Raw genomic sequence first — 12,144 nt, 5'->3', positions numbered from 1 at the left:
TAAAGTAGGGACAGTGTTTTAGGGTTCCCCCAGATGCAGACTCTTCCCCCAGATGCAAGGGTTTGAGTGCATGGAGTTTATTTGGGAGGTGATCTCACAGGGATAAGGGAGTGGAGAAGCCAGAGCGGGGCTGAGGCACTTAAGGGACTGACTCTCTCTTGCCCATCACTGCTTGAGGGCTGCCAGGGAGGTGGGTGGAGGATTAATTCCCCAGACCTTCTCACGTGCCTCTGACAGCCACTACTTGAGGAAGCCAGTGGGTGGAGACGCAGGTGTTGGTAGCTGCAAGTCTGGTTAAAGTGATGGTGCCCGTGGGTATGGGTGGGACAGTGTTACCCTCCATGAAGGAAGGCTTTGTGACTTTGCTGTGTGGTTGGGACCTGGGTACTTTCAGATGCCCGTGAGGGTCTTTAGCATATGTGTCTGTGTGTTCCCTTGTGTCTCTAGATTGTCCCCAGCTACGGAGAACAAGCTCCGACTGCATTACCGCAGGGCCCTCAGGAACAACACGGACCCCTACAAACGGGCTGTGTACTGTATCATTGGCAGATGTGACATCACTGACAACCAGAGCGAGGTGGCCGACAAAACTGAGGACTACCTGTGGCTGAAGGCAGGCGCTGCTTCCCTTGCCCAGTAGGGCATTCTCCCCTTCCCCCTGCTCACACACTGCACACAGATGTTACTGCTTAATGTATAATGCCAATAGGGTGACTGGACTAGTGGATTTCCTGTCTCCTGGCCCATTTTTTATTGTGTAATATTCGCAACCAGTAACACAGCCATTAGCGTAGCCTTGAGCGTGGCAGCTAATCAGCTACAAGTCCGCACCCGGCACAGGAAGTAGCTTGTACCAATGCCTGTATTTCTCTTGGGCGTTTAGTTGAACCAGGTGTGTTTCGATGATGACGGCACCAGCTCCCCACAAGACAGGCTCACTCTCTCTCAGTTCCAGAAACAGTTGTTGGAAGACTACGGTAAGATACCCAGAACATAACTACCTTTCCTCTCTTGTCCACCTAAGGTCTCTGCTTAGCTTTTTTCTGGGAAAATCCATCTCTGAACTCTGTCTCTCCTTCAGAACCCTCTGGATCTTCAAAACACAACAAAACAATGAGTTCAAATTTGGGTAGAGGCCACGCACGTGGCCGTAAACAGAGTATGTGACTTACATGGTCGTTGACAGTAAACTCCACTAGTTCTTTGAACTGCTCTGGCAGACACTGGCTCAGGGAGAGACATAAGAGGACTTGGTTACTGCTTCCTCAGAGACCTCGCAGTGACTATATCTGAGCACAAACAAGGGAGAAATAGCTTTTAATTTTTTCTTTCTCTCACTGTTTAAAAATTGGGGGAAGAAAAGGAGATTCCAACTAGTGGTCCGCAGTGTTGAACGCAGATATCTGTGAATCTGAGTATACCGAAGCTTTGAAATCATTCCTGTCCTTATTGAGTGACTTTTATCAGGATAAAGGAGAGAAACAGCCCCTTTTGTATTCCGTTTTAAGGTCCTGTGCTCTGTTTCTCTCCCAACTAATGCAAGCAGTTTGGGTTTTACAACACAGCCCCCGCTCGCCAGTTGTTTTGTGAGGTCCGGAGGCTGTGGAAACAGGCCACGGCTGGAGTGGCGTCCACTGTGTCCAGAGCCCCCGCATCCGTTCAGGCTCAGGCTGGTGCTTTTGTCCCGCCCAGCAAGTCCTTTGAGCACATAGGGCTTCTTCTGGGCTCGGGGCTGCCGGCAGAGGCCGGCTCCTTCTGAGTCAGCTTGACCTCCTCTTCCTGGACAGGCGAGTCCCACTTCACAGTGAACCATCAGCCCTTCCTCTACTTCCAAGTGCTGTTCCTGACCGCGCAGTTCGAAGCTGCCATTGCCTTTCTCTTCCGCATGGAGCGGCTGCGCTGCCATGCTGTCCACGTGGCGCTAGTGCTCTTTGAGCTAAAGCTGCTTTTAAAATCCTCGGGACAGAGCGCTCAGCTCCGTGAGTATTTGTTGGCAGTGGCACATCCATAACACATCCCCCCATCAGATGGCAGTGGACACATAGCTGCAGCCAGCAGGGATTTGGGCAAGTGGTACCAATCATTTTAGAGTGTTGTAGGCGGTTGGGCTTATGAGATGATTAGTATGAGGGTTCTTGCCTTTCCCGCCTCCATTAGTATTCCCTGAGGTGTTTAATAGATAAAATGCTGTGCTAAGTGCTAGTTTTGTGGCCAGTGAGTCAGGTCGCCTGGAGGGTGGTGCAGGAGAAACAGTCCCTAGAGTCGTGAGACTGGTTCCCATTAGGGCTCTAACTGGAGACATTGGAAGGCACAGCCAGCCATCTTGTGTGCCTACCTGCATCGGGTGGGAGTCCGGGGAGGGAGAGAAGATACCTGTGCATGAATGGCTGCAGCTTCCTTAGTAGCACAGCAGACTCACTCCAGAGCACATGCCGTAATGGTCAGTTGTCACCATCTTTTCACTCAGAGACCAGCATACCTAGTGATTTACTAAAAATGCCACTTTCTCCAATCTGTACTTGGGACGAAATTGAGGACAGGGTGGTGAAGGGGATTGGCCTAAGCTCACAGTGGCAAACATTGGCTGGGCTGCAGGAGTAGGTGCCACCACTGGGTCTTTGGACTCAGTTCCCATAGCTCTCCGTTGCATGGGTCAGAAGGGCAGTGTGGTTGTGACCAGTTCTGTCCCCGTCGGTGCAGTCAGCCATGAGCCTGGCGACCCTCCCTGCATGCGGAGACTGAACTTCGTGCGGCTACTCATTCTCTACACCCGGAAGTTTGAATCCACGGACCCGAGAGAGGCCCTCCAATACTTCTACTTCCTCAGGTTAGACTGGCTTTTGACCATTTACTTCATCTGGTTTTGATTTCTGCCACTGTGAGAATGACAGAGACCTTGGGGCCACACCAGAAACCAGGTTGATTTTGTCCCCTTCTAGAGACGAGAAAGACAGTCAAGGAGAAAACATGTTTCTGCGTTGTGTGAGCGAGCTGGTGATAGAAAGTCGAGAGGTATGTCTGTTAACTTTTCTCCACGCCCCCATGATTTCCAGTGTACAAGTTCTCATGCTGATGTGATACTGGATGGTCACCTCAATATGAGTTTGGTGGATGTGGCTGGGGGCAGGGGGGTGTTAGAGTTTTCTTTGGTTTCTGACAATGAAAACGTTGATTCAGTCTCACTGTTCTCTAGTTTGTGCAAGACTTCTCCCACCTCCCCTATTCCTCTCTTGTCTTCAAAGAATTGTGGATTATGTATATATCCTCGTCCAATCAACTGAGTAAACTTTTTTTTGTCTCTGCAGTTCGATATGATTCTTGGGAAACTAGAGAACGATGGAAGTAGAAAGGTGGGTTAAGTGCACCCCAGAGGTGTGTTAGTTTGCAGTTGGGGATTTATAATTGTCCAAAGAATACAGTTAGATTTTAGGATTCAAGGTGCTGAAGATGCAAATCTGAATGAAGTTGCTTAGTTTTAAAAACAAAGAATGAAAATTACAGGCCCCAAATGATGACCTTGATTTTACATACATTTACATTTCTCCTTAAAATATGTAAATTTGTGGTTAGATAGTTTTTTTATTATGTTCAGAATACTCATCTGTTCACACCTGCCATATTTTCAGCTGAGAAGGCTACATTTCTGCCATTCTTGGCTCAGAAAATATGCAAGAAAGAAATTGGTTACTGCACTTACTCTCCCCAGAGGGGAAAATTACAAATGCACTTGACCTCTCTCCAAAGATAGTTTTTGAGGGCTCAGAACTCTACACTGACCCCAGAGATGCAGCTGCTCCCCTGAGCCTTAGCAGTTCCCTAAGACCCATCATGGCTATTGGGCAATGTAGAAGGGGCAGAGGCCCTAGTGTCAGAGACCCCTCCTGACCCACTCGGGCACTCTCCACATGCCTCTCTTAGGGACTCACTTTCCTCATCTGTAAAAATGGGTGGTTTAGAGACAGCAGTCTCAAGATGACCTCCCACTGCTCACACCATCCAGAAGAAGAACAGTGGCAGTGCTGGTGACAGTGGCCATGCTTATGGAGCAGTGACAACTGCCAGGCCCCTGTGCTGAATGCTTGACATGTATTTTCTCACTTAATCATCACAAGAACCCAACACAGTGGGAACCGTCATCTGTTTTTCAAGGGAGGAAGTGGAGACAAGAGAGGTTATTTTCCTCAAGATCACACAGCTAGTAAGGAAGTGAGCTGGAATTTGAGCCCAGTCCTTCTTGACCCCAGAGCCCATGCTCTTCACTGATCTCCTGTGCTGCCAGGGTGGTGGAGCAGGTCACCCGACTTGGTCCAGGGCTGATGGAGAATCAGATGGCCAGTCAGACGTCACATAGTCTGCCCTCTCTCTTCACGGTACCTCAGGCCTCTCCCATACTTTCTTGACCATTTGGTTGCTGTTGAGTGATGATGCAGATTTTTTTTGTTTGTTTTTAGTATCCTGACACCACTTGCCATATATTTTTTCAGGACTGGATTTCTTTTGCCATCTGTCTTAGAAAACAAATTCAGAATCTTTCAGATACTTTCTCTGAGCCTCCTGGTTTTTTCCCCCTAGTGCCTACTCATCAGCAAAATTAAAATCATTGATGATTTCACCGATTCTCTAGGTCATTTTGGAAAATTAGAAAGCATAGTCTTACTGGTGACTCCTGTGCTGCCTTTGAGTCTGCCTCTTCATGGGTAGTTTCCTTGGTCCTTTTCATATGTTTAGTACGACCTTATATCTTCAAGAAAGCCAGAGTCTAGCTGATGAAATATGTGCATTGCCCAGGGCAAGTATTTTCAGTTAAAGTAGTTTTCGGATCTCAGTTGCTTCTCTGTGTTTAAAATAACAGCTCTGTCCCCCCATTTCTCTCTTCCTCCCCTCCATGATTTGTCTTGTCAGCCTGGAGTCATAGATAAGTTTACTAGTGACACAAAGCCTATTATCAACAAAGTTGCTTCCGTGGCAGAAAATAAAGGACTGTTTGAAGAAGCAGCAAAGCTTTATGACCTTGCCAAGGTAAAATGTGCTCTTTTCTTTCTTCTGCACTTAATAGATCTGTCATCGGCCTTTTGGCATTAAATGCACAAACATTTCAATGGTGCCATTGTTGTACCCCTCTCCCTGCTGAGGCATTTTCTCCTAGTGCTTAGGCAGTTAATAGTCCAGTCAGGGTGAAATTCCCATTTTACAGAATTATTTCTGCCCATAAGGTCTTTCTGGCCAAACAAGAGTGACATATTGAAAGGCTGTCCCACGGGCACTGAGCAAAGCCTCCCTTGGCAGCAGAGGAAGCGCCCATCATGCTTGGGTGGTGAAGCTGCTGGTGAAGATCCCTGGTGCTCACCCTCCGGGCAGCCGCACAAACACTGACCGGTGTGTGTCAGGGAACAAAACCACAGCTGAGGGGTTCTGAGAGAACTGGAGGAAGTAGCTCGTTGTGAGAACATGCGGGGAATACCGATGACTGTTAGGGCCTGAAGAAGAGTACATTCTCTCCTTTTATCAGCTGACCAACGTGGGCAAAAAGAGGGTTATAATTCATTTTTCCTTTCATTTAAAAGTGTTCTGATTGAGGTCTAATTAAAAAGTAGAAAAATGTACACATATTCAGTGAACAGCTTGATGAGTTTCCCACAGGTATGTATCTGTGTCATCACCACCCAGATCAAGATACAGAACAAAAGTTACCTCTTTGGTTTCGGTTATTTAGTTTTTTTCCTCTTATTGATTATTTTTAATTGATTCCTTTCTTAATTTAAAAAACCAAACAGAATGCTGACAAGGTGCTGGAGCTGATGAACAAACTGCTCAGCCCTGTCGTCCCCCAGATCAGTGCCCCGCAGTCCAACAAGGAGAGGCTGAAGAACATGGCGCTCTCCGTCGCGGAGCGGTAAGGCCGGGGCTGGCTCCGCGGGGTCCCGGGGCTCCCAGCGCCCACCCAGATGCATCTGCAGCTTTACCGTAGCATCAAAGAGTTCCCCAGCATGGCTCTACTCACTCACCCTCCCACCAGCACTGACAGTTTGACAGTTCCTGTTCCCCCACGTCATAACCAACTGTCACTTGGCACTGTCACTTGGTAAACATTCTTGCGAAAAGGAAGGGTATGAAAGGGTATCTCAACATTTTAATCCTGTACATGAGGTTTAATTCTAGGCATTATACTCATCTATATGTCATTAGCAGCCATCTCAAAGACATTTTGGAACAAAGCTAGTGATGGATGGATGGATGGGGAATTCTTAGAGATGTAGTGGCCAGTGTTTCAGAAGCTACCTTCCTCCCCATGAGTTCGAGGAGTTATCATACTTTAACCAGTGTAACTCTCAGGCTGGGGCAATAGTTGTCACTTTCTGTGCCCTCTGCAGATACGCCCAATAAAGTGACCCAGTGAAAACTGGGTTGGAGATGCTTGCTGAGATGGGGGCTGAGGCAAGAGAACTGTGCTTCACACAGAACATTTATAGGTGGATTTCTGTCAAACCCGCCATCAAATGCTTGGCCATTTCAAAAGAAACACTGTTTTCCACTCCTTAGTTCACTTCATCTAGAGAGTTTAAGAGGTTTTGTTTGACATTTTTTAGATGCTATCCTCAAGTTATAGATTGCACAGAAATTCCTAATATACCCCCCTTACTTCTTTTTTGTCCTTCAGGTATAGGGCTCAGGGAATCAGTGCAAATAAATTTGTGGACTCCACGTTCTATCTTCTGTTGGACTTGATCACCTTTTTTGACGAGTATCACAGTGGGCATATTGACAGAGCCTTTGATGTAAGTTTCAGGAGGGGTGTTTGAAGTGCAGGTTAATGTATGCCCTTGAAAAATCAAAACACTTCGTGAGATTCATTTAAAACAAAGGAAATGTCACCAGTATGCCTGTTAAGTGAAGAAGGACAAGTATGATCCTGTGAATATAAAAGGGATTTCTGTGTTGCTCTTTTTTTCCTTTTTCTCTTCCTTTCTTCTTTAGTCTAAAAACAGAGAGGTTTCTCAGAGTAATTTGAAATCTCTGAATTGTAAAACTGCCTCAGAAAACGAGGATAGGAATTGAGTCAGTCAGCAAGTTAGAATCAAAGCCTTTGAATGAGGGGATTAGCATTTCCTATTAAGAAGCCCACTATGAATGTGTTAGATGCTGACTATGTGTTTGAGGAGATGAAATGACTGTGATGGTTGTATCATATGGGACCGATGGGTTTTGTTTTAAATAGATAATTGATCGGTTGAAGCTGGTGCCCCTGAATCAGGAAAGTGTGGAAGAGAGAGTGGCTGCCTTCAGAAATTTCAGTGATGAGGTGAGTCCTTTTCTTCCTGAATTATAAAATTCTTTTTTCCCCCACTTCTAACTGAAAGCTTTTGTTTTAACATAGCCAATAACTTTAACAGTCCTACTACAGTCACCATCCAGACTGAGTTTTCTAAGACAAGTCCAATTTCAGGTATCCTGGGCTGGTTTTTCTGGGAGTACACACACCCCCATCAGATTATAGTCTGAGTTCCTGACTCAGAAAATACACTCGCTTTAGAGACCAGACATATTCTTGGGAGAAACAGGTTTCTTGTTGATCTGTGGGATCTGGTTTGATTCTTTATTATGCACTTGTTCTAGAGGGTGTGTCAGTGCTTAACTCTGATCTTGTCTAAGTAGTTCCATTGGGTACATGAAATATGCATCATGATTCACGTCCTTCTTTCCCTTCTCTGAACCATTTTGTCTCAAGAAGCAGGTGCAGTGACCACGGACTCAGTTATCAGCCCAAGAGCCCCAGAGCTACTGTCTCTCTGCAGGGTTTCTAGCATGTTGCCACTGCTTAGCCCAAGGGTGCTCAACTGGGCTGCACACTGGAATTGCTAGGAGACCTTTAAAAAAATCTGTGTGCCCAGGCCCAGAAATTCTGGTTTCCCTGATCTGAGCTGCAGCCCAGAACTCCCCTGGTTATTCCCATGTGCAGCTAAGGGTAAGACTCTTCTCTAGAACCACAGGCACTGAGGACCAGCTGCCTGGTTCCAGGATGTTCCTAACAGTGTTTCAATTTAAAACCATTAGTAAGCACATTCCTTTTATGAAAGCATGTTTCTGTTCTAGAGGAAGAAGAAAGGCCGGCTTCTGCACATGTGGTGAGGCAGCTGCCTGCTGTGGTACACACAGTTCAGGAGGTCTTACCTCTTGCCAACCATCCCTTCACACCTGCTGCAGTTCTACCCCTAGCCACTCCTTCTGTTGATTCTTGCCCTCCCCTGGTTACATCATTCAGTGTTTCATGGACTCAAGTGTTGTACCAGGGCCTGTCCTCATAGACACTCCCAAGGACTCTGCTCAGGCTGTGCTGGTCCCATGGAGACAGTCTGGTGGGTCTGAGACAGTGGGGAGTGGTAGGGACTGGAGAACCAGTGTATGCGTCCCTGCCTGCTGACATTCAAATGCAGGCTTTTGCTAATCACTCTTGCTGGCCAGACGTAGTGGGCATGCGTTTTGCTCACTGCCCCTGCCTAGGAGGACTGGCATAAACAAGGGATCAGAAGAGTGACCTACCTGACCTTCTGAGTAGCATTGCCTGAGCTTTGCTTTCACGCTTGACATTTCAATGCCATCAGCTCCTTTTTGGTGGCTGTGTGGCGCTCCACCTGGCAGCTGTGGAGATGTGATGTGACCAGGCCTTCCTGGAGCACTGCTCCCCCCTTCCCCAACCTGTGGTTGGCCCCAGGGCTTGGTTCTTTCTCCTTACTTCATGTGTGTCCCTCTGTGCAGGTCAGGCACAACCTCTCAGAAGTGCTTCTCGCCACCATGAACATCTTGTTCACACAGTTTAAGAGGCTCAAGGGGACAAGTCCATCATCGGCATCCAGGCCCCAGCGAGTCATCGAGGACCGTGATTCTGTAAGATCCCAGCCAGATGGTTGGCCAGAGCCATCGCTGAGAACCACCTTTCTGGTTTGCTGTCCATTGCACCTCATGAGACCACTGCTCATGACCCTAAATTGCTCGTTTCTTTACTACCTGGCAGCTGGGTAAAGTTTGTGTCAGGGGCTCCTGGAAGAAATCGAACATTAATGGGGTTGCTACTCTTCTCAAGCTAAAAAACAAAGATGTGCTAAGTCAGCGAATATCACCTTTTAAAAAATCAAAATGCTAATTTATACGGATTCCCCAAGAATTCCAGCCCTTTTTTTTAAAATATATATTTTTTTAAATATTTTTAAATAGAAGGTCATTTTATGAGTCTCAGTTCAGCACTTTCATGAAAACCATACTTACTTTTGGTCAACAATTTGATGCAAACCTTGTTTCTGCTGTCATCTCACAGTGACTCCAGAGAGGTACCTAGGACAGTCGTTATCCGCATTTTACAGTTGAGGGATCTGAGGCCTGGGTCAGGAGGTGTCTTGCTTTTGTGGGCCCCTCAGGTGGTAGGTGAAGGAGCCACGTCTGGAAGCCGGGTCTGTCTGATACCAAGGCCAGTGCCCTTTCCATTGCCTGTGGGGCCTCCAGCATTGCTTGGGTCACGCAGAGTCCAGGTAGATAGAACCCTGGGATTCCAACAGTGTATGGTGTACAGTTGATTTGACAAAAGGGGAAAGAAAGGTGTTTGACCCAATTAAACCATTAATTCCGTCGCGCAATGGATAGCGCATTGGACTTCCAATTAAACCATTAAAACAGGCAGTGTTTTAGAATTACCTTTCCCTTAACATTTCCACTTAATGTTTGGTGAGTCTCTCAGCATGGTGTACAACAGCCATACCTGATTTTGGCAATCAAGAAACTAGAGCCTTGAAAATCTATCTCCCGCCTCCATGGATATCTGAGGGCTCTCTCTGCTATGACCCCTACAGGCATTGTCACTGTCAGAACCTCTGCCTCGTGAGTGACGGTGGGAATTTTCACCTTTAGCAGCATACATAGCAGTGCTCAGAAGTGGTCCTCTGACGTGGTAGGCCCATCCGTGTGTGCATGAGAGGCAGCTGCAGGTCTGCCATCTGCCCTTGGACAGGCAAGAGCCTACATAGGAGATGTGCCAGCAGTGGGCTCGCTGTGCTGGGGCCTTGGCAGCAGTGCTGTTGTGAATACAACTACTGAAGTGGTGGGCGTTTCTGATACTCTCTACTGCTTACAGGTCAGAGCAGGGCTTGCTCACAGAGAGCAGAGCTGGTGGCCTGGCAGGTCCATTTTCCACATCTGAAGGGAACTGATTTAAGACTAGCTGGACTCACACGCTGTGTGTTTTAGTCTCTCTTTTTTAGGCACTTAGTTTTTACATATGATGGATAAAGCCATTCTCCTGTCTTCCTTTTACCCACCGCTCTCCTTTGTAATGAAAGGAAGGGATGGGTGGAGTCGAGGAAAGACTTATGTGTAAAAGCTGCCTGCCCAAGAATTGGCCTCATGGTTTAAGCTGCAGTGTTGCCAGGGAGTGGATGGGTCACTTGGCCTGCATACCCCTAGAGCTTACGTAAAGTAGCTGCAAGTTAGGCAGGAGAACCCATGCACATTTTTGCACTTTTAAAGAAAATCTGATGGATACTCTCATCATAAAGTAAATTTCTTTTGGTTTGGACATTCATTAGGACCTTTACTTGCCAATTTACTTCACATATCAGGTAAAAGGCACTTACCTTTCAGTTTTCTTCTTGAATGGTCCTTAAGAAGCCTAGTAAGTGACCCTTGAATTTTTCTTAAAAATCTCATTACTGATCCAAAAGATGTGTGTAGACCCTCCTTTTCTATTCCAGATATGGTTTCCTTTCCTGCTGGTATAAGCATCCAACACACCTCAATGTGGGGCAACCTGAAGCTGTTCTCTTACGTTTCTTTATTCAATAATTTATCAGTTGGAAATTGGAGTGAAGGTTCCTATTTTTGTTGTTGGAAACACCTGAGTTTAAATCTTTTTCCTTCCTGGAGCAATCCAGGAATCTCATAAATATTGTTGCCTGAGAAAAGAGGACCAAGCACTTCTGTCAGGAAGGAAGGAATGTAAGGAGTGAAAGGAAGGAAAGGGGAAGATGCAGGAGAGGAAAGAGCTGGAATGGGCCTCACTTATGCACGACTGTTGCCTCTGGTAGCGCAGGTGCTTCACGAGGGTCCTAGAAAGAAACTCAGGACCCCATGGTAACAGTTGGACAGAAACAAGCCAGGAGAGAGAGAGAGGCTCAGAGAAGTAGAGCAGGCAGTCTGAAGCACAGGGCCGTGTCAGCAGCTGGTCAGACATGTCAGGTGAGGCAGCTTGCCCGGCACATCCATCCATCTTTTGTTAAGCAGAAGGGCTTTGGAACTGAGGCCCCAGCAGCCGAGCTTTGCTAACTCTGCACCATGCTGGAGGAACATGATGGTGGAGGGTGAGACTGTCATCCACCCACCGGGAATCTGCCCTGACCCCAAGGGGTAGAAAATGGAAGGCCGGGGTGGTGGTTCTCAGGACAGTGCCCTGACCCAGAAGTTAACTGGATTTCTTCTCTTCTTCCCCTTTCTCTCAGCAACTCCGCAGCCAAGCCCGAGCCCTGATTACCTTTGCTGGGATGATACCCTACCGGACATCTGGGGACACCAACGCGAGGCTGGTGCAGATGGAGGTCCTCATGAATTAAGTGCGATGCTCCAAGGGGCTCCTGGGGCTGCTCGCTGTCAGTAACTCAGGCCTGTGGGCCTGCCAGGGTGGGGGGAGTTTCTGGTTTTGTTTCTGTTGTGTTAGTTTTGTTTTGTTTTTTTGTATTATGTATATTTGTCAACACCAATAAATTTCTTTGATTTGTATTTCTTTTCACATTCTTTTATTTTCATTGTTTTGTTTTGTTTTTCCTTTGAAATTTTGTTCAAATTTTTATTTGTGTGGGAGGAAATGTCTTCACTAGTGCTTGGGCCAGAAAATTATAGGCTTATATAGGCATCTGTGATTTGGTTAAAGTTGACCTTAAATGATTAAAAATTCACCCAAAATGAGCAAGGAAATGAAGCCTTTGGGAGTTGCTTTTATTTAGATATAACATTCCCTGTAGCAGGGTCACAGTTTGCTTTTCACATTTTTATTTGAATGTGAAAGCCAGTCTCAGCCTTGGTAAGTTAAGATTTGTGTGTGAAATACCAAGCACTCCATGTCCTCTTCCCTCTTACCTCACCAAGGTGGGCCTTGGCGTCCGGGGG

At 46.8% G+C, this 12,144-nt stretch overlaps 1 protein-coding gene across 7 annotated transcripts in view; it reads left to right on the top strand.

The window, feature by feature from the left end:
* NUP93 (nucleoporin 93) overlaps positions 1-11,762 on the top strand; it is a 102,807-nt gene extending 91,045 nt beyond the window's left edge. For 5 of the 7 annotated variants that reach the window (XM_027119851.1, XM_027119852.1, XM_027119854.1 and 2 more), the window contains 11 exons: positions 448-613; positions 884-977; positions 1,788-1,979; positions 2,701-2,827; positions 2,940-3,012; positions 3,306-3,350; positions 4,903-5,019; positions 5,775-5,893; positions 6,659-6,776; positions 7,217-7,300; positions 8,755-11,545. In XM_027119851.1, the coding sequence (XP_026975652.1) occupies positions 448-613; positions 884-977; positions 1,788-1,979; positions 2,701-2,827; positions 2,940-3,012; positions 3,306-3,350; positions 4,903-5,019; positions 5,775-5,893; positions 6,659-6,776; positions 7,217-7,300; positions 8,755-9,018 (1,399 nt within the window). In that variant the 3' untranslated portion in view covers positions 9,019-11,545. Of the gene's footprint in view, positions 1-447; positions 614-883; positions 978-1,787; positions 1,980-2,700; positions 2,828-2,939; positions 3,013-3,305; positions 3,351-4,902; positions 5,020-5,774; positions 5,894-6,658; positions 6,777-7,216; positions 7,301-8,754 lie in introns of all 7 variants that reach the window. The other 2 variants (XM_027119853.1, XM_027119850.1) reach the window with 2 other exon arrangements.
* The last annotated feature ends 382 nt before the right edge of the window (positions 11,763-12,144 follow it).

Source organism: Aethalodelphis obliquidens, unplaced genomic scaffold (assembly GCF_003676395.1).
Source record: "Aethalodelphis obliquidens isolate GAN/ISIS:26980383/991018 unplaced genomic scaffold, ASM367639v1 scaffold20, whole genome shotgun sequence".
Classification (NCBI taxonomy): Eukaryota; Metazoa; Chordata; class Mammalia; order Artiodactyla; family Delphinidae; genus Aethalodelphis; species Aethalodelphis obliquidens.
The sequence above is the reverse complement of the archived record's forward strand: the minus strand, read 5'-3'. Positions and strand labels throughout refer to the sequence as shown.